The sequence below is a fragment of the Glycine soja genome, chromosome 17 (assembly GCF_004193775.1).
Source record: "Glycine soja cultivar W05 chromosome 17, ASM419377v2, whole genome shotgun sequence".
In the NCBI taxonomy this organism is placed as follows: domain Eukaryota; kingdom Viridiplantae; phylum Streptophyta; class Magnoliopsida; order Fabales; family Fabaceae; genus Glycine; species Glycine soja.
In genome coordinates, this window is record NC_041018.1 from 34,402,165 (window position 1) to 34,425,338 (window position 23,174).

Consider the following 23,174-nt stretch of genomic DNA (forward strand, 5'->3'; position numbering starts at 1 on the left):
CATTATGCAAAAAAATTGTCATATATACTAAAATAATTAAATATAATTTTTAAAATCTGAATATTTGTATGTATCACCGTTGTTCTGCTTTCAAATAGGCTTCAACCCCTTTTTCCTTCTCCAATGTCTGCAAACACCGAATTTTCAAGTCCTTAATTTGTGCCTCCTTTGGAAATTTACCATCAATTTTTGCCTTCTCACATATGGCACCATTCTCATTAATTTAATTTTTCATCAATACAATAAAGAAAATTGACTCCTTAAAATTTTTGCCAGATATTCCGCCGGTGATCGAAAAGAACTGTCATCCGAAAACCACCCTTCATTGCTATCATTAATAGATGAAATATCTTCTGTATGATACCCATAATTAAATTGGAAAATATCTTCCACGAATTTTCCTTGTTAAATTCTAATGGAGTAGACAAAACTATTATCTTAATTCTAATTTCTTTTAGTTGCCAAAACAAATTCTGATTTCTTTTGAGATGACTTGGGATTGGGAAGTCAATGAAAACTCTCCCCACGTCCAACCTTTTACTTTTCATCATACAAGAGCATGAACCCGTTTGATGCATGAGAAAATTCTGAGATTAAGGTAGAGTAATTTTTTTATATATATAAAAGTATATTAAATACTTTATATATGCTGGAAAATATTTGTTATAACTTTAATTGACTTTAAAAATGCATATTAAAATTTTCTCTTATAAAATTATATATATATATATATATATATATATATATATATATATATATATATATATATATATATATATATATAAAGGGACATGCATATAAACACTTAAAAAATATTTCATATCTAAAAATAAATAATATAAAATAAGATAATTACTATCTTCAAATCGGCACATATAAACAATTAAAATGATGAAGAAAATTTATATTTTTTATATATAAAGAACACCTAATAACAATTGACTAAACACTTTAAATAGCTCATATTAAATATATCAAAGTGTTTCCCATTTATACTTTTTGTAAATATTTTCCTATTGTTAGCGAGATAAATATGATTCAATTTTTATGATAAAATTATATTCACCAACTTGTTAGCAATAAATAAAATTATATTTAAATTAATTTCAGAATTAAATAATTAAATATCATGTAAATTGAATTAGCCTGGCAGTATATAAATTTAAGTCATGATGAATGCTTAATTAATACCTCTCTCTCTCTCTCTCTCTCTCTCTCTCTCTCTCTCTCTCTCTCTCTCTCTCTATATATATATATATATATATATATATATATATATATATATATATATATATATATATATATATATATAAAGTATCATGAAACTCTTATTTGATTATATTAAATGACCAAAGTCACCGAACCAGACGCCACCCCATATGGCTACCATATGGCTATGCACTATATGCATGCATAGCACGGGGTTACTTTTTATAATCATGTAAAAATTTGTGCAGCCCGATAAATTTGAATAATAGAAGGGATCATAAACTATTTGCTTAATCGACAGGTTTTTCTTAAAACTGTACACAAGTCAGATTACATGCTTGTGGTGCAGTAGTTTTATTCAGTAGCTGCACTCTATTCGGTAGAATATTACACTTATTCAGAATCGGTGTCCAAGTTGCTTCTCTCCTTGAGTTAATTTCTCCTGCAAAATACCCAAATAAACAAATAGGATGGACATAATTCTGCAATTTAATAGTGAAGCAAATCAATTTGTACAACCCTCCATTGTATAGTATAGGAGTGATGGCACACACTTTGTATTAGATCAAGAAGTTCCTATGGTTTATTTTCTCTTTATTTTACTAACATATTCTCAGACTTCTGCTATGTGCAAAGGTATGAAGAAGAGTTATTGTATTCTACCTTATCTTTACATATATAAAGAGATTGTTTTTGAATTTGAATTTATGATCAATTCGTCTGTATTTTTTCCAATTTATTATATTAATTTCTCCACTATACATAATTTTAATAATCACAATATAACTACAAATACAATTCAAAATTATGGTTAAATCTACTTTTGCCATTTCCAAATCAAACTATGCCAAAAGTTTTTTTCATCCTGTAATCCAAAAAAACTATATATGCCAAATAGAGGTTGTAGTTATTATTTTAGTTATTTGGCTGCAAACGAATTTAAATGATTGGGGTATCCAAAATAATGAAAATATGGATCTGGGAATGTCCCATCTAAAGAACTACAAAGTACAAAACTACATGGGGAGTGATAAAAAATAAGAATCTACAGTGTGAGAAGTGGTCAAGTGGGGGCATTCCTGGCGTAGTTGAGCTTTATATTTGATAGAGACGTTGCATCACAGTCTTTTGCTGCATAAAATCGAAGGCCATTCACATGTCCACGTACCATACATGCATTTAAGGAAGCTGTCTCCTGCTTCTAAGATAAGATGCAGAAAACATGCATATGCAATCTTTTGGGCCTAAAAATGTTATTCGCTTCTAATAATAAAAAAATGATATAAAAACTGGATCAATTATTGCATGCATCACTAAAACACAAGTTTAGAAATTTGAAACCCGCGTAATTTTTGTAAAAAAAAATCATGTTAATTTAGCCGTTGTGGAAAATTAATTAAACCTAAAGTTTTTTATTTTTCTTTTTATATACTTCTTTCGGTTTCACCATTAAGCAAAAAATTGATAAATTTGATTTTCACTTATTAAGAAAATTAATTAAGTTGATTAAATTGTGTGAATCTCAATTAAGAAAATGATTTTTTTTCTTAAATTACTTTTTAATACAACTTGTTATCAATCATAAACCTCCTAATATTTTAAAAATAATTATATTAAATAGAATAAAAGTATTTAAGATTTATTTATATTTGAAATCAAGATAAAAAAATATTATTTTTTTTATAATTGAGACCAGAGCAAGTACATCTTTTGTAGAAGACAATCATACTCTCATGAGACATTACACATATATAAGTGGCTCTCCTAATAAAAATCGAACTATAGTTAACTTTTTTTTTTTAAAATATTAACCTTCTACTAAACTCAATTCTCATTGGTAATTAAGCTTAATTTTTAAGTTTTTTCTTTATAATATACTTGATGTAGGGGAGACAATTAATTTATGCTATTTTTATTGTAAAATTATTTTTAAAATAAAACTTTAAAGCTTAAATTACTAAATTTTATTTTTAAATATAATAAAAATGTTATATGGTATGTTTGGTTGGAAGGAAACAAAATAGAGAAGAAAATAAAAATGAATAATAATTTCATTTTAGAGATGTAATATAAATGTAACAATTTATACAATATTATGTATATCTCTCTATCATTATGACATGTAATAAATGATGTGTAAGAGAAAGATATATATAAAAATTATATCTTTATATTAAAGTTGTTAAGTCACTAATGAAGTTTTTTTGCTGTTGAAAATAAAGGTTGCGGTGAAATTTAAAGGGCAAAAGTTGAAAGGATAGACACTTTAATAGGTTTCAATAAATTAAAAATTATATAATTGACTTGGTGATGAAGAAAGAAAGGAGAGAAGAGGTTGTGAGTTTGAATCTTTCTTACTAATGAAAAAAACTCAATTAAAATTAACATTTGATAAAAGAAATGTTACATTAAATTCTCCACGGTCGTAGAATTGAAGAGTTACAAAGGTTAAATTTTTTTAGTCACTAAAGATTTTTTATTTTCGTTCATTTCAGGGTACTTTACTTTTGGAATTACAATAACATTGAATAAGTGGGTTGAGCATTGAAAATAAAGGTTCCAACTAGTGAAGTTTAAAAGGTATAAGTTGAAAGGGTAAACACATTTTAATAGGTTGAATTGAATTTTAATTAAACAACTATTCTTTCTTTGAAGCCTCTAGAGGCTTCTACAAACAGTATTCACCTAGAAATGGAATATTTTGCTTCATAAGTGTTTTGGGACTTCGTACAAGCCTTCACTCTCATGACAATCTTCAACACTTTCTTTCTTGCATTTACTAAATTTCTCTTTTTCATAACACCCTCTAGGTGTATCATATTTATTCGGATATGGGGAGTGTTTGTGCTTTCTCTTGGAACTTCCTTTATAAGTTATCTCAATTTTTTTTATTTGTCCTCCCTTCTAGTGATGAGACTTTTGCCTATTCATTTTGGGGATATTTCACTATTAGCTTGATCTTTCTTAACATATAATTTTAACCATCATTGTTGAAGAAGTTCTTCATTGACATCCCTAACTAAATGCATCCATTAGTGATGTGATCATAGTCACTAGAGATCATAATATTTCTTCATCTTACTTGAGTTCTTTCTCAAAGTTGGTGGATGTTAGACTTGGGAAAACTCTATGATGTATACCTCTTTATTAAAGATTTCAACTTGTTTCATTCATTGCAAAAGGAGAATAGTTGTGAAACCTTCCCTTGAACTATTTTCTAGGTATTTCTCGGGTCTTTCACTTGTCTTTCACAATTATTTGACTTTGCACAAGCTTGAAACTTTATAAAACTCTTACAATTGACTCAATTGTGCTTACAACTTCAAAAGTACTGGTCTATTCTAAGCACCTCTAATTAGGTGTTTATAGTTCATTTTTCATGACAACAATTAAATGGGAGAACCCAATTAAAAAAAGGTCAAAGATCTAAATGAAAATTTAATAAAAGTATGGGGACCCACAGAATAATTAAACCTATATTTTAAAAAGGTATTGGTACCTTTTCATTATAAACCAATAAATTAGGTTGTACATTAAATTACATCTTAATTGGGTTGTAATTTAATTTTAATAATGGTGTTTTAAATTTTATGATTGCAAAATAAAAACTATTGTTGTTCATTTCAATTTTTTAAAATTCAATATTAAACTTGAAAAAAAAATGTAATTGTAAATGAATTGGGCAACAAAAGTACTCCTATAAGTCATTTAACAAATTCCTTTTAAAAAAAAGTCATTTAACAATTCAAACATAACAAATCTTAACATATTATTCATAAAGTGAATATTATAATTGCATTAGTTTATAATTTATTGGTCTAATAGAAAAAAAATGTTTATATCCTTTCAAATATGAAGTCACATTTACATAAGAATTTGCCCCTCTTAATTGTCCATACTTAAGAACTTCGTTTTCAACAACCTTCATCCTAATTTTATCGTTTTATTATTTTCTATAAATGACTATTCGCATGACTCTTTGAGAAAGCTTAACTTTGTCATTATCATGCTAATGACATCCATTCCCGGTATGATCAAATGTTATAATTCCAAAATCCAAATGATATTATACGTTGTCCTTTCTTTACATTTGTCACCAACTTTTTCGAAAGGTCTTTCTTTCCAAATCTAAAATGACATATTTAATTAATTAGTAGCCTAAACAAACGGAATGTCATCTTTGCCTTTCCTCTCGTTCATCTCGGTTTTAATTTTAGCACAGGAAGTACGTGAAAATTAGTTAACGAACACTGAACATGACTTGTCGGCATCCCAAATTATGAAACTGTTTTAAAAAAGTAAAAAAAAAAAATAGGCAAAATATTTCGCTTTATATGTGCTTTTACATGTCCCCTCTATTCATGCCACAGAAATAAACCAAAAATACTGATTGACTAAAATGACCACAAAATTATTAAAATAAAGTGAAGCAGAAAAAGATCAGTTGAGACATTTTCATTCAGCAATGGAAGTGCTAACACTTGTCAGACATTTGAAAATTAATTAAGAGTAAATTACAAATGTGATTTGTTTTTATTGTACTGGATATTCCTATTTTTGAATCCTACAAAAACAATTTAATTATTGGTTTTTCATTTCAATAATCACCCTTTGATTTTTTTAATTAATTATAATGATCATACATGTGATTTGCTTTTATTACACGTATCATTCTTCTCTTTGTTGGTATTATTTTTAGAGTAAATTAATTATAATGATCACCCATGTAATTTTCTTTTATTACATTGAGTACCTCTACTTTTTTTAACCCTACAAAAAATTTTATAATTATTGATTTTTTTTTTTCAATAACCACCCTTAGTTTGATTTTTTTGTGAAAATCATCCTTTGATATCTTAGACATGAAAAACTTTAGTTTAAGACTATCATATGAGAAACACATGATTTTTAATGAATCTTCTTTATCTAAAATGTCCTTATTCGTTCCTTTTAACTTAGTAACTGCTCCACATTAAAATGGTTGCCGAGAAATATATGTGTAAAATGGTTCACAATAAATTTCAACAAGTAAATCCAAAAAATTACATGTAATTAAGTATTAAAATGATTGTCAACAAAATTCTTTATGTCACTATTTAAACATCATTCTCTTTTTTCCTTTTTTTTCTTTTATAAATGAATGTTTTTTTTCTTTTTATTAAATTTATTAACAGAGGTTTGTCGGAATTAACATATGACGTTAAAAGTAATGTAAAAAAATGAAAGAATAACAAGTGTAATAAAAACAAATTACAAGAATAATGATTATAACTAAAAAAAGTCAAAAGATAATTAGTGAAACAATTTTAATATTTTTTTAGGGTTGAAAAGAGTAAAATGTCCAGTGTAATAAAAGAAAACAACAACATGATGAGTAATCATTATAATTTACTCATTAACTATAGATATATAGTTCACTTAATATGATTTTTTGTGTGCTCCTATTTGTTTTTTTTTTTTTGGATGTTAGATTTCTCATCTTATTATTTTTTTTTTCCTGAAAGTTATGATCTCACTTAAATGTTCGTTCATTTGTAATTATTATTTATTAGTAGATAAGATTTACTTACCATTTAAGAATGTGAATTTGAATGTCTGAAATTACTTATCACTTAATATGTCCCTTGTTAAATTAAGACAATTTCTTTCATGGGTTGTAAAATTCAATCAACAGCTCTTTTACCGATTTCACTCTTATCTTACGATAAACTTCTTTATTCAGCTTCCAAAATAAATTCTTGTAGTACAATATTTCAAAAACTCAACTGAAAATGTAAATTAAAATCTATTCATGAGTGTCATCGAAATGGCCCAGGTAGTTATGATGCCAAATATAAATTTGGGAGTGTATAAGTTTGATTCTTCCTAACGTATCCATTGCTATATCATTTTTTTATCCTCTTTCCCTCTTTTTTCCTGTAAGGTCTATTGTTAATTTATGATCTTTTCCTTAAATTAAAAAATAGCTCATAATTTACGATCGACAAATTCCTTCAAACAATCAAATTAAAATAATATTATTCCTGTACAATAAAAATGTCTCATATGATTTAAGAATGAAGACTTAATAGTTTATAAATACTCTGATCTTTAACCCATAGATTGATGTAATGATTAGGCATTATAAACTCTCATATTACCAGAATGATTTATTAAACAAATAATTTTATATTTAATTTTTGTCATGTGGAAAAAAAATTTGGACAAGTAACAATCACATTATTGTGACTAAATTAATGTCTAACGCAGTACGAAATACATGTGATAGGACAAAAAGTTACTCATTTTTTTAACTCATTCATTCAGTCACTTTTTTAAGATAAAATCATAATACTCAAATTCAAAGATAAAACGTATAATACGGATACTCTGACAAAATAGTAGACTCAAGTACTTGAGAGCGGAGCAAATATAAATTCATTTCCAATGGCAAATGCATGTCGGTAGTTTATTATTATACATTTATATATTTAGATTTGTATTTTCAAGTCTCTCTGTGTTCAAAATAAATTAATAATTTTGAATGAATGATGAGGATGAAAGCTTGAGAATTGATATGGATCTCATCCCCACGCATGAGGGTGAGAGTGAAAGCATAACCACTTTTCTTATTAGAAAAGGCCCACATATTATCAAAGAATATCAATGAAGGCCCATAAACAAACCAGTGTGTGCATTTTCCCAATTATAGGGCGGTGATTATATATTTTCCAGCAATCCCATCATCAAACAGTGCCTTATGGCTTATACAGTCCACCTAGCTCCTTTTTGTGGCTGTCTCTCTCTTCCTGTCTTCACCATCGATCTCACCCCACCCTCCCACCTTCCTCGTGATATGTTCTTTTTTTAGACTCTAATAACATGCAAATGTTTCATCTTTGAACACACCATTAATGATTTCGGCTGTAAGTATCTTTGTTCTTTCATTCATTGAGTTTAAGCCTTCAACCCCCATCCGCGGTTGTTTGATGATGGATCTATAAAACATGTCATCTTCATCAATTAAACTATTTCTATAAAAAAAATATATCAATGCTATGATGAGTATTTATTTTTTTCTAGGATTAGACCAACAATGTACAGATAAAAAAAAAATATCAATGCTATTGGTCATTTATTCTTGCATTTACATTTTGAATAATTGAGAATACAGATAAAAAAAATAGCCATGCTTATATCAAAGATTTTATTAATTGACACTTATACTTTCAATTTGTAATATATAGAAGAGTTGTGGCATTATATATATATATATATATATATATATATATATATATATATATATATATATATATAAAGAAAGAATTAAATAATTTTTTAAAAGGTGGACCAGGATCTATGGTATGTTTCTTTTTCAAAATCTTAGGGAGTAATAATACATTATCCTTGTTATCTGTTAATGTCAGACGAAAAAATAGATAAATTATGTAAGCGCTGTCTTTGAACATGCACATTGTACGTAACTACATATCTCATAACTCTATTTTTCAATATTAAGTTAATTTTTTTACTGCATATATAGTAAGTTAATTTAATAAGACAAATTTCATATACTTTTTTATTCGAACTTGTGATCAACACCACAAATTTCATATACCTTAAGAAATGTTTTAGTTTGATTAACTCTAAAAAAAGTTAAAATATTTCTATTATATGATGAAATAAGATTCAATTATTGTTTTTATCTTTTATATAAGCCTCTTTATATTTTTTTTAAAAATGTTATTAACTTGCATGTTCTTTGAAGTTTGAATTATATAAAGTCTAATCAAATTTTAATTTATAATGAATTTTAAAATATTTAAAGAATAAAGTGACGATACAATATTTTTAAACAAAAAAAGTCATGCTTGAGCAAGCTTCTATACATACAAAATTAAAAGCATATGTCTTGGACTTATCTTTGTTATAATTTTTAAATAAATAATTTTATTTATAAAAGGACATTTTTTACAGTATGAAGAAGTAAAATTAGGTTAATGGCTTGCCTAAAAATAAATAGAGATTCTTTATCAGGACTAAAACACGATAATGGATACAAGAGACTACATAGCACATTTAAGATTTTAGCAAATAAGCAAATTATATATGGTTATTCTCTTGAGGTCAAATGAAGAATTTTTTTTTCTTATCTGTCTTATGTTGTTTTAGTAGATATATCTTTTATAATTTATTTTATTTTCTTGCGATCCATTTTTAGTATTTGCTTGGGGCCTTAATCTTATTATTTACAAAATAAAAAAACACATTGAAGTCTAGCAACTAAGAATTTTTATTTTATTTTCTATTAATTATTATTGTATATGCATTTTAGTTTACTAGTCAACTTTTTAGGGCTAATTATAATATCTTTTTTAAGTAATAATTTTATGTCATCAAAGCAGGCTAGTGAAAGGCTTTTATATTTGTAATAAAAAAAAAGGCTTTTATAAGTAAGCTCAAAAAATTATTATAGAATTATATAATAAAAAAGTACATCATAAGTAAGCATGTGATATCTTAATTAAATTTCTTCTTCTTTTTAATTGTTATCCCCTGCTTTCTTTTCTTTTTTTTTTTCCTCAAAGGAGTCGGATTCGCTTCATATTACAATGCCCCCAAAAAGCAGGGTCAAATAGGTCAAACCATCAACCTAATGATCGTGAAGATAAACATTCAATGGCATATTCGATATTTTACGTCAAATTTAAGTCTCATATGGTAACAAAGCATGCATATAAGGCCAAGCCCCTCTGTGCGCTGCTCCACTATGCTTTTTTCTTTCTCCTTTCTTCCATCTTCTTCCCTTTTCACGTCATTATCCTAAAAACTTGCAGATTTTCACATCCCAAACAACATGAAGGGAAGGTTCATGTTTCTGTCGGTGCTCCTTTGTGCCACTTTTCATGTCTCCTTCTCTATTATCGACGGTAAGAAGCTACAAATTCAATATTCATATATAATGCATATATACACATACATGTACATAGTAGCAAGTATTTGTGTAATTTATACGAAGTTTTAGGTTTAAATTTTGTTGTCGTCATTGTATATAAGCACTTAAGGGTACTCTAATTATTCAAAAAATACTACCCATCTAATTTGATACACTCCAACCGTTAAGTTCAATGTTCATAATCTTTCCCATTTAGCTAGCAAACGAAAAACTCTCTTTTGTTAATATTTTTAATTTTTTACGCGTATAATTGCAAATTAATATTTTGATTGGCCATCGAGATTTTAAAATTTCTCCAAAAAATTTGCTGTCACTCAAAGTTGGACTGTCTCTTACCAACTATGATTTCTCTCTTTTGTTAATATTCATTTGCATAATTGAGTTCTAAATTAAGTTTTCAGACCAAACTATAAACACTGACCAATATTGTGTCATGTGCGTCACACCATATGAGTTGTAATAATCAATCAAAAGGTTGAAACTAAAATTTGGGTATTACAAAATCCGAAGGGGTGAATTTATTAATTCGTTGATGTGGACATAATTTATGAACAAGATATGCGCCCCTCAATAATCTTTCTAGCAATATATCCCTTCTTCTCTTCCTTGACATTCAATTATGCTGGGGTTAACTACTAGCCCTATATGACGGTGACCTTTGAGAGTCGCACGGCTCTCATAAATTCCTTAATTTATTTCGTTCTGGGGCCTACATTTTAGGCTAAGCACGATGCATGCATGTTGCTCTGAAAACTCACATGGCCATGTGTGTTACTAGGGACGTTAGTGAACAACCACATAGGTGGTGGTGGACTGCACCACCACATGGCTTCAGAGATATATTTCTCAATTCACTGTACTATAACTAGCAATTGGAGGATTTTGGGACAGAGTTGGTAGTAATTGGATTGGACTTAGCTGGGTTCTAAAATATCTTTCTTGTTGATTTAATTACAAAAGTGGTCCTGTGAAAAAAAATGGTATCCATTATCTTAGCATAAGATGAAATATATAATTAAAAAGAAAAAAGAAAAATGCGAACACTTAGATATTAGATTTGCTTCTGATATTATTAATTCATTTAACGATTATTATTATAAATATTATGAATTATATATTAACATTGTTTTGTTGGTATAAATGTTCTATATATTATTTAATACATTACATCATGTAACATTAGAGATCAGTAACACATTCTTTGACCGTGTGTTTAATTAGCTTCACGTTTTATATGTTGGATCGATGTGCATTGACTGAGAAGCAACAATTTGATGCTTTTGCCTTTTTATATTCTTGGATGTGAATTTACATGCTAATTGTGTATCCAATATAATTGCAAACATATATTCCAATACTCTTTTTCGAGAAATTACTACATGATCCTATAACTATATATATGATTTTGACTAATTTTTATTTGTTTAAATTGCTATAATTGTGTCACATAGATACATAATTTTGAACCATATAATAATTTCTATTTTCAACACACTTTTTTTAATTGAAAATTATGTGAGTGTCACTGATATTTAAGAATGGAATCCACCAAATGAGAAAGAAAGAGGGAGTAAAAAAATTATATTACTAATATTTCTTCTTTAATATAATATATCTTATTGTTAAAGTAGACTTTTAACATATGTATCAATAATTTAATTTCTATTAGATAAAGTTACTTAAAGTCAATCCTAATGTGCATTTTTTCTATCAATTAATAATTTTGATTCCGTAAATAATTTATGTATTGATATTATATTTTTGTTTACATTAACATCTAATTATCACGTTGTCATATATGATAAAGTTATTAATTTTTAAATTACGTTTATCATGATTCTAATTAGTTCATAATACTATAGGTTTAGTTGCCAACGGCAACTTTGAGTTGGGTCCAAAGCCCTCCGCCCTAAAAGGAACAGTGGTGGTGGGCGGGAGCCACTCGATCCCAGAATGGGAGATCTCCGGCTTTGTGGAGTACATAAAATCCGGCCAAAAGCAAGGGGACATGTTGCTCGTCGTCCCAGAGGGTGCCTACGCGGTGCGCCTAGGGAACGAGGCCTCCATCAAGCAGAGAATCAAGGTGATCAAGGGCATGTACTACTCCATCACCTTCATGGTGGCTCGCACGTGTGCACAAGAGGAGAGGCTCAACATTTCCGTCACTCCTGATTGGGGTGTGATTCCTATTCAGACTTTGTACACGAGCAGTGGTTGGGATCCCATTGCGTTCGGGTTTAAGGCAGAGAGTGAAACGGTGGAGATGCTGATTCATAACCCTGGAAAAGAGGAGGATCCCGCGTGTGGCCCGCTTGTTGATTCCGTTGCTCTCAGGACTCTCTACCCTCCCAAAGCTACTAACCGTAAGTTTAGTTATTCTCTTCTTTACTTATTATTTTTACTGTTTAGTAAGTTTAATCAATCCTGCTTGTCTTGATATTTGTAAATAGTTTAACTGTGTATAATTAAGGATTATATGATGAGTTCTGCTTATATATAGATATTAGGGTGGAGTTATGAGGTTGATGGATGGTAAAAGGAGTAGAGAAGAAGAAAAAATGTCGATGGTTTAATTTCACCTTTAACAAGAGAGTAATAATTAATGATTAATATTTATGGAAAACAAAATATAGATATTAGGGATGCCTATGTGATGAAATGAGTTGGAACTTAGATGTTTTATTTTACAGTGACAAAGTCCACAATTTTTTTTTTTTTTTGGAAAGAGACAGTGGCAAAACTTAGATATGTAGTTTTTAAAATTAAATTTATATGTTAGATATATATATTTTTATTAGACAAAGTCACGAAACTTATGTGCTAGTTTCCTAGTTTGTTTATTTTTTTGGATGATTTTCTAATTAAAATTTGACTTATATGTTCAAATAATAATTTTTTTACATGAATTACATAAGTGAAACTCCAATTTTAAAATATTGTTAAAAGAACTTAAAAAATTACGGTATTACGGTAAGGTGTTCGTAATTTAATTTTGATTGAAAAATATTACTAAAAGAATTTTAAAAAATTACGGCTAATTTTATTATTATTATTTAATTGCATCATGTTTTGAGTTCAAATCTGACAAGCTTGGAAATCAAGATAATGTTGATATTAATTAATCACGCGTTATTATGTAACATTATTTTATAACGTTTTAGAAGTAGTTAAAATTATCTATAAAAAAAAGCAATAAAAATTATAAATTTTTTTACAATATGTAATTTAAATTAATTTATACTAATAAAAAATTTTGTTTTGAAATATATATTAATTTAAGTTTAGAATTCTATTGATTTAAGTTTTGAAATATGTACAACAATAATATTTTAAAGCAATAATTGACTTTGTGATATATAGAGTGGGTATTAATCGATCAAATTTGATCTAAAATTATCTTGCAGTGTTTTTCTTTTAGTTAAAAGTTACTTTAATATTAAAGTTCAAAATAAGAATTTTAAAAATAAAACTGAAGATGTTTTGTCCTTATATGGTAAGAGTTTTTGTTTCATATAGTCCCGTAATAATTGACTTATGTCATTTATTTAAGATCAGATGGAGACTGGAGAGTGGAGAGGGAGGTCAATTTTTTGTTTTTTTTCAAAAAAATACGTTTGTTAAATTTAAAAAAAAAACTGTAAAAAGTAATATTATTACTTTTTTAAGATTTTTTTTCTTCTAAAAATATCTAGTTAAACTTATTCTTTTAAGGGAAGAAAAGACAAACAAAAAAGCTGGACAACACTACCTTAGCTCAATTTATATACAGAACCCGAACCCAGTCCAAATAGGTCGAGACGAAGTTTGAGAAAATGATGGGTCTAGAAATCCCTACTAAAATAATAAAAGGACAATTATAAAACGAATTTAAGAAATTTTAGTTAGACACTTAAATGCTAGTATAACTTTTTCATACGTTGCCAAATAGTCATGAACACATTACACATGCACACAGACTGTTTGATCTGATGCTATATTCCTCGTGATTATTGCTAACATGGCTGTTAATTGGAATGCTTAATCAAAGAAATCATATAAGAACAAACATTAATAGCTCAAGAGAAAGAAAATGGATTAATACCTATGAAGGCAATAAGTTAAATATTGTATTAGCATGTTTATGCAAAGATATGAGACAACTAAGAACCGTTGGCTGTGGTCCTACATTCATAGTTCGCCATATTATCTAGGTAGGTAGGATGTTATGATCATATTTATGAAATGCAATTATGCATCCTATCCCTCTAAAGCTTCTATTGGAGCTAGTACAAAAGGCAGCATAAATTCAAATTCAGAATTTGTCTGACACTAGAATAATATATAACAGCTGTTTTTCTTATTACTTGTCTTCATTGCATGTGTGATATGGAATCAGATAACTATTCATTACTTACCTTGGTGAAGAAAAGCGTTCGGATTTCACAGAACATTGCTCCGCTAAAAATGGAACAAAATAATGCTAGAGAAAATTAAATGAGTGTGTCTATATATATATGTGTGTGTGTGAGAGAGAAATTATATGGGACCTCGACTAGCAATGAATACTATCCACTTTATTTCTTCAGTTAGGTGACTATTAATTTATGCACAATGTAGTACCACTTATAACTTGCTTTTAACAATTCAGAATTTCTTAGCGAGTTCACTACATTAAATTGACGAGTAAATAATTTGGAAGGTAGAGAATCAACTATATAAGTGTATGAATGTTAGAAATTATGCTTATTAATGTTCTTGAATGTGAAATTTATTTCGTCAGATTAGGTTCCTACATCTTAAATTTTGGAACTAATTTGACTGATAAATTACACATTCAGTATGTATTTGTTTCAAGTAATCTTGACAGATTTCTGAGAATATATAACTAGAAATGTGTATTCTCGTGTGATACAAGATTAAAAAAATCAAGGCAAAATATTTTCCCAAAAAAATAATTTTCATATATATTCTCATGTTTTCATTCTCAATGGAAAGGGTGGATAGTTTTTCTTTATCAGTAAAGGGGTGGATAAGTTGATCCCTATTGGGCAATAATAACATTATTCTATATAAAACTTTCATTTTTATCCTTTTAATTTTTCTTTTGCTCACCACTTTCGTAAAGATATTTCAACAAATTTTAGTTGTTAACCGAACATTTTTTAAAATACTCATGAATATCATTTTATACTTATGTTCTCAAAAATGTTATTTTCAAGAATGAAAGCGGATAACTTCATACATCATGTAAAATAAAAAAAACTTGATACATGTGTCCTCACTTCTCATTGACTAAATGAAAATAAAATAAATATTTATTAGAGAACATAATCATGAATGTGATTTGTATATGACTTATCTTGTATCTTTTAAACACTACTTGGACCCTCAAATCTAGCTTGAAGATATAAGATTTGAATATCCCGCTAATAAAAATTAATAATATTAGCAATTAACATTTGTTGATTGAAATAAAAAAATGAAATCTAACTTAATTGACAATTAAGTAAAATATGTTAATTATTGTAAACTTTATTAATATCTGTTTTTGATTCCAAAAGATAAATAAAAACTGGACCATATTTACTCATTGAATCTTCAAATTAGTGATTTTTCTTCTATGTACATCTCTTAACTAATTAACATATCTCACACTCCACAGAGAATATACTAAAGAATGGTGGATTTGAAGAAGGACCCTATGTGTTTCCCAACTCATCTTGGGGAGTGATCATCCCCCCAAACATTGAGGATGACCACTCTCCCCTCCCAGGGTGGATGGTTGAGTCCCTAAAGGCAGTGAAGTACATAGACTCAGACCACTTCTCAGTCCCTCAAGGCAAGAGAGCAGTGGAGCTAATAGCAGGCAAAGAGAGTGCCATTGCTCAAGTTGCCAGAACCATCCCTGGCAAAACCTATGTTCTCTCATTCTCTGTTGGGGATGCTAGCAACTCCTGTGAAGGGTCCATGATTGTGGAAGCCTTTGCAGGCAAAGACACCATCAAGGTGCCCTATGAGTCCAAAGGCAATGGAGGGTTCAAGCGTGCTGCACTCAAGTTTGTGGCGGTTACCCCTAGAACAAGAGTCATGTTCCTTAGCACATTCTACACCATGAGAAGTGATGACTTCTCTTCACTCTGTGGGCCTGTGATTGATGATGTCAAGTTGGTGAGCCTGCGTAAACCATGATGCTAACTAGGGTGTGAGGCTAATCAATCGAAGTATTATATATATATATATATATATATATATATATATATATATATATATATATATATATATATATATATATATATATATATATATATATGGGTTCAGAGCTAGCCTTTGATTTTATATAGTTAGGAGAATAATTAAGAATGTTTCTTAATAATTTCTGTCTTTTTTTCTCAAGAGGCCTGAGAGGTAATGAGTTTGATTTTCATTTTAATATGAGAAAAAAAAAAGTGTGTATAACAAGTATCATCTATATATAGACGTATAGTATATATACGCTGGCGTGTTTCTATAAATCCTTTCATGTACTTTGAATAAATGATGCGAAAGAAATATAGATTATTCACAACCTTGCTTTAATTTTATGCTATAAACAATGTTTTACTTTAATTAATTATCAATTTGTCTTCGTCCTTGTTGTTGGTTGATGTTAAATTTTAATGTGGATTCCTTTTAACTAGAGTTAAGTTTGCCAATTAGCTTAATTAATTCAAAATTTTATGAAAAGTTTTTACATTTCTTCTTTTTGTCTCTCCAAGTGATGGAACCCAGAGATAAACATTTGTTTGAGTACAATTTAGATGCACTTGTACAAAACGACAGAGATTATATTTGCAAAATTGGGTTGTGTCCAAATTCATGTAAAATATGGAATCTAAGTACTCAATGACGCATCCTCGCAGAAAAAGAGTATTAGATTATCTCAATAGTTCAGAATCTCAAAACCAACAGTTGCTGAAAAAGCTTAGATTAGTGGAAACTGAAGTTGCCGAAACAACATAGTAACTAATTTTACTTGCATTACTGCTTACTGGAAACTGATTTATGTTTTCTAGTCAAGTTTAGTTTTAGATATATAACTATACATCCCTCTGAATCAGCGGTTATTGTTCCATATTTAACTATACATTCCTTTGTATCCTGAAATCTTTGGTTTTTGTTTACAGTCTCGACCTTTATCATTATCAATATTTCATTTAAAATTAATGACAAAATAAATATTAAGGGGTAAATATGTTTTTTATTCTTATAAATATCTAAGTTTTACGTTTGTTTTATAATAAATTTTTATTTTATGTTAAATTTTTAATAAAATAATTTTATTTTTAATCTTTTAATATTTTGTTTTATTTCTGACAAATAACAAATGAAATAAATGTGTCGGATCAAAATTTATTAATTTATCGGAGACTAAAAAAGAATTATTATTTTATTAAGAATTTAATGTAAAACAAAAATTTATTAAAGAAAAAAAATTAAATATTTATTAAAAATAAAACATATTTAACCAAAAAGATTAATTTTGTATTTCAATAAGCTGTTACTTGTTACTGCTCATTGGTCCTTTACTTCTCTAGGTTGAACCATAAGATGCCAACAACAGAGTAATTATTCCTTGATTCAACGCTGTCGTGCAAACACAGCATTGCTGAGACAGCCTTAATTATAATAATGTATAATATTCTTTGATGCTTCAAAAGGCAAGTAATACGAACTCATTCTTATATATAGCATGTCTTCATTTTTTTTATGCACACGTCTTCATTTAGGCAGATAAACATTGGTCAAGGCGAGCACTTCAAATTACAGGAAATAATGCATTGGATCAATAACTCCCAATCATTGACCATCATTTGCAATACCAAGGTGAATTTACTAAGAAGGCAAGCCCAACTTCATGGACCGAAAAATCCAACTAGCTAAGATGTGGTGGTCACTTGGTTGGTGCAAAATTGTTTGGAATTTATGACTACAGTAGTCGACTGAGAGATGCCATAATTTTTTAAGGACACTCTTTTGATAGTGAACAATCGTGGCATAGTTAATTCTAGTTTGATTTCTTTTGTTTAATTTTAAATTGAGCATGTGTTTGAAAAATTATTCTTCCTCAACTTAATCATATGGATCTCAATTATGGATGACAATGAATTGGGTCGGGCATGAGTAGCACCTTTGTGTTATCCGACCTGTGAATATATGTATACATGATTTTGATGATATCAAAGAAGAATCAAACAAGGCTGTTTCAAAGGATAAACATTACTTCAACATTAATACAAGATTGTTTCAACAAACAAAGTCTTGTTTCAAGATTTCTTTAAGATCAAGTCTTGCCTCAAAACAAAGTGTTTCCAAGACACGCAAGGCTCTGATAATCGATTACCAGGTAGTGTAATCGATTACCAGAAGATAAGTTTGAAAAATAACTTTTAAAAAAGGTTTTGAATTTGAATTTTGAACCTGTAATCGATTACCAAATGTTTGTAATCAATTACCAGCAACGAAACTCTTAAAATTCAAGTTCAAAAGTCATGACCCTTCACAATATAACTAGATAATCGATTACCAGAAATCTGTAATCAATTACCAGTGAAAAAATTCAGAAAAAACTTTTTGAAAAGACATATCTCTTCAAACCATTTTGAAAAGGCACGAAGGGCCTATATATATGTGTATCTGATTTAAAAAAGCAAGAGAGAAATTTTCCAAGAGAACTTCATTGTCAAATGCTCTTTCAACAACTCTTGGACAAACATTTGCAAATCCATTAAGAGTTCATCTATGAACTTCAATTGTAATATCCTTCTCTTAAATAGAGAATTCTTCTTCTTCTTCTTATTCAAAGAGATTGATTAAGGGACCGAGGGTCTCTTAAGTTGTAAGGATTCATGAACACAAGGGATGGGTTGTCCCTATGTAGTTCAGACTTTGTAAAAGGATTTTTACAAAGAGAGTGAAAAATCTCAAGTGGGTTGCTTGAGGACTGGACGTAGACACAGGAAGTGGTCGAACCAGTATAAACCGAGTTTGCATTTCTCTCTTCCCTTATCTCATTTATTTTATTGCAATCAATTTTGTCTTGCATGTTTAAAGAACATTATTAAATTGGCTGTTGCTTCTTTTTCTGCATTCTGAGCCTATCATTTAGAAGGGGGTTAAAAGTTTGTTAGCGGGAAATTAATTCACCCCTTCTTAAGATAACTGAGGCCATTTGCCCAACAAGTGGTATCAGAGCAAGATTCTTGTCTAAAGTTTAAAAACTTCAAGAATAATTATGGCTTCATCTAACTTTCCATTTCCTGTGGGAAATTCTATTAATAGGCTTCTTATGTTCAATGGTGATGATTATCACTATTGGAAAACTTGAATGCATATCTTTATTGAAGCCATAGATTTAAATATATGGGAAGCCATTGAATTTGATCCCTTTATTCCTACAATGGTAGAGAGAAATGCAACTATTAAAAAAAACTAGAGAAGAAGAAGATGATGATTTCAGATTTTGTGAAAAGATTCAATAAGTTTCTAAGAAACAAAAGAAATCAAACATCGATCCAAAGAAGAAAGAAGAAGATTCCTCCTTAGCCCTAAAATGCTATGAATGCGATCTACCTGGGCATATGAGATTCAATTGTCCTGTCTTTAAAAGAAGAATGAAAAAATCCGATAAGAGGAATTTCAAAGAAAAGAAAGAAAAGAAAGCATACATCACTTGGGAAGATAATGACATAAATTCTTCAAGTGATTCAGAAAATAAAATCATAAATTTGGATCTCATGTTGAAAGACTATGAAAGCAGAGAAGAGCAAAGTTGATACATTGATAGCAGTTGCTCCAAACACATGGCGAGAGATGCATAAAAGTTTATTCATATTTCTCCCATAGATAGTGAATATGTGATCTATGGAGACAACAAACAAAGGTCACTTAATCAACAAGCCCAACAAGTGATATCAAATGATACCAACAGGTCACTTGTCTTTGATTGATTACTTTTGATTATTTTTGCTTATGATTGTTAACTTTTGATTGAGATTTGATTGTCTTTGATGATTTTTTTAATGATTATTTCTACTTAAGTTTTTTATTGTCTTTGAAGAGGTAATGTCTTTTAACTATGAGATGACTTATCTATTTCTTTTGATGAACTTCAAGATGCATTTAATGACTTACATAAAGAATCTATTAAACTTTTCAAATTAGTTTCATATTTTAAGAAAACTATTTCAAATTTAGAAAATGAAATTTTGAATTTGAAATTAAAATTTGGAAGTTGGAAAGTGAAAGTTATTAGAAGTTGAAAGTTGAAAATGGAAGTTGGAAGTTGGAAGTGGAAGTTACTGGAAGTTGAAGTTGGAAGTTGGAATTTGAAATTTGAATTGTTTTTGGAATAGAAATTATTGTGCATAGTTAGTTGATTGTTAATTTAATTAATTTGATTTGAAATGTTTAATGATTGATTTTATTTGATTGTGTTTGATTGATGTGTTATTATGATTGACTTTACTTGATTGATATTCAATGTTTGTTAGTATGATTGATTGATAGCATTAGATGATGTTTATAGGAATAGAAATAGGTCATTTTTAGGAGAAAAGGCTAGTTTAGTGTTCTAGTAATCGATTACCAATACATGTAATCGATTACACTAGAACAGGTGGCTTGTAATCGATTACAATAGCCCTGTAATCGATTCCCAATAGGCTGACTCATCCTATAATCGATTACCAATCATTGTAATCGATTTCAAGGCATCCTGGACTATAAAAATCGCGTTTTCTAGGCTCTTGTGCAGACCTTATCTTCTCCTCTTCGTAGTGACGACACACCACCATTCCCAAACTTTCAAACCTTCATATCTCCTTCATTTCTTCACCAAATCATGTCCCACAAAGTCCAAACTTCATCTTTTTCATTCCTTTTTTGATTACACCGATTGAGATCTGCAAAAACTTTGTCAAATGGCTAAATCAACAAAAAAGAGAAAGGGTTCTTCCTCCATCACCGCCGTTGCTGGCCATCGCTGCCACGGACCAACTGAAGCATCCACAACACCGGTTCCTCTTCCGTGTCATCCCCATGATCATCTACTTTATTTTCTTCAGATGATCAACGTCTAAGGTACTCTTCCCAATTTTCTTCTAGGATCATTCTAGATCCTAAGTACCTTGATCTTGAATTCTTTGATGGAGAAATATTTGATTGTTATCAAGTGTTTCAAAATTCTGGTTTGATTGATTTTATGTCTCTGAAACTGCCTTACTTTCCTGAACTAGTTTTTCTATTCTAATTTGAAAATTCAAAATGATATTCTTTACTCTGAGATGCAAAATATACCCATTGTTATTAATCAATCTTTATTCTTCTCATTGACTAAATTACCCAGTCAAGGTGTTCCTTTTGAGGACACTATTCTTGATGACTGGAAGTTTGATTACTCAAGTCATGATGCTCACCGTATGGTCTGTAATGACTAGGCTGATATGATCGGCAGATTGCTTGCTGGGTCATTAACCTTTGACTGTCGCATCATGCACTACATCATTGTTTGCATTTTGTTACCCCATTTGTCTAATCTTGCTCAAGCCTATGAAGAGGACTTGATTCTCATGTAGGATTTTCTTATCGGTCGTCAGATTGACTGGGCCCACTTGGTTAGGTACCGTATGCATAAGGCATTACGGATCAATGCACCTCTTTTGTATCCTCATCTTGTCACCCTTTTTTTTTCGTCATTTCCAAATTCCTTTGGATGATGAACCCTTTGTTCAAGTAAAACAATCTTTTTCTATTGGTGCTGGTGTGGTTACCTCCTTTGGTTACCGAAAGGATGTTGATGGTCAATGGATTCATAAACAAGACTTGCATCTGCCTATTCCTGACGAATGTACCCCATCTCCTCCACTACAAAGGGTTGATTCCTCTTCTCTTCTAACCGAAGTCCTCACAGAACTTCGTGGTCTTCGAGCTTTTGTAGGTGAATGATTTGATGCGATGGATACTCGCCTTGATGCAATGGATGCACGCTTTGATGAGATGGATACACGAGGATCAATAGTCTCAAAGATGATATGAGCTTCATTAGGCGTTGCTTCGATCCCCCGGCTGACTCTTAACTTGATTATGCTTTATTTCCTTAGTTTTATGGTTATTTCTTAGCCTTGTATTTTGGCTTTTAATCCTTAGTACTTTGGTTACATTTTATTGTGTTCTTACTTGTCTTGGATATGGTTTCTTTGTGGTTGGATCTTTTAGCCTTTGTTTTGCTTTTGTCTTGGTTTGATTAGACTTGCTTGAATTATGTTATGGATTAAATCAGTTGGATTATGCTATGGTTATTTTTGTCTAGATGTATTAAGCTCCTAATTTAATTCTTTTCTCCGACCGTTTTTGGCTTTTTGATGTTGCCAAAGGGGGAGAGAACTTAAGGGTAGAGTTTATCATGAACTTAGGCATAAATTTAGGGGGGGTAAGGGTTGTGAGCACGCATTATAAATTGCATATCATTTATCTTGATTTCAGATTATTGTCATCATCAAAAGGGGGAGAGATAGATAAAAGATAAGAGAGTAAGGAAAATTATCTATTCTTTATGAGACAACTTTTTATATATGAAATCTATGAAATCTTCAACTGTCTCATAAGCAATCATTACTAAACCAAGGGGAAGAAACTATATACAAATAGATATTTTTTGTTGCTCCTAACCTATAGGCGATTGTCATCATCAAAAAGGGGAAGAATATAAATCATGCAGGTTTTGATGATGTCAAAAAGAATTTGCTTGATATCATCAAAAAAGAAGAGAATGTGAATCATGCATGTTTTGATGATGTCGAAAAGAAATCACTTGATAATGATTGTCATCATCAAAAGGGGGAGAATGTGAATGTATGTATACATGATTTTGATGATGCCAAAGAAGAATCAAACAAGGCTGCTTCAAAGGATAAGCATTGCTTCAAGATTAATACAAGATTGCTTCAACAAACAAAGCCTTGCTTCAAGCTTTCTTTAAGATCAAGTTTTGCCTCAAAACAAAGTTTTTCCAAGA

At 29.4% G+C, this 23,174-nt stretch overlaps 1 protein-coding gene across 4 annotated transcripts; it reads left to right on the forward strand.

Moving 5' to 3' along the window:
• The first annotated feature begins 9,955 nt into the window (after nt 1–9,955).
• LOC114393960 lies at nt 9,956–16,748 on the forward strand. Of its 4 annotated transcripts, none has more exons than XM_028355480.1 (4): nt 9,956–10,118; nt 12,007–12,507; nt 15,786–16,353; nt 16,416–16,748. In XM_028355480.1, the coding sequence occupies exons 1-3, from the start codon at nt 10,046–10,048 to the stop codon at nt 16,310–16,312; spliced, it is 1,101 nt and encodes a 366-aa protein (XP_028211281.1). In that variant the 5' UTR covers nt 9,956–10,045; the 3' UTR covers nt 16,313–16,353; nt 16,416–16,748. The 4 variants fall into 4 exon arrangements, with proteins under 4 accessions (XP_028211281.1, XP_028211282.1, XP_028211280.1 ...); XM_028355481.1 differs by having other exon boundaries at nt 15,786–16,349; nt 16,410–16,748; XM_028355479.1 differs by having other exon boundaries at nt 15,786–16,349; nt 16,414–16,748.
• The last annotated feature ends 6,426 nt before the right edge of the window (nt 16,749–23,174 follow it).

Excerpts from the sequence above, each read along its gene's own strand:
- LOC114393960 (XM_028355480.1), top strand. The coding sequence starts at position 10,046 with ATGAAGGGAAGGTTCATGTTTCTGTCGGTGCTCCTTTGTGCCACTTTT. Across the intron at positions 10,119-12,006 it reads CTCCTTCTCTATTATCGACG|GTTTAGTTGCCAACGGCAAC; the intron begins GTAAGAAGCTAC and ends ATAATACTATAG. Across the intron at positions 12,508-15,785 it reads CCCTCCCAAAGCTACTAACC|AGAATATACTAAAGAATGGT; the intron begins GTAAGTTTAGTT and ends CACACTCCACAG.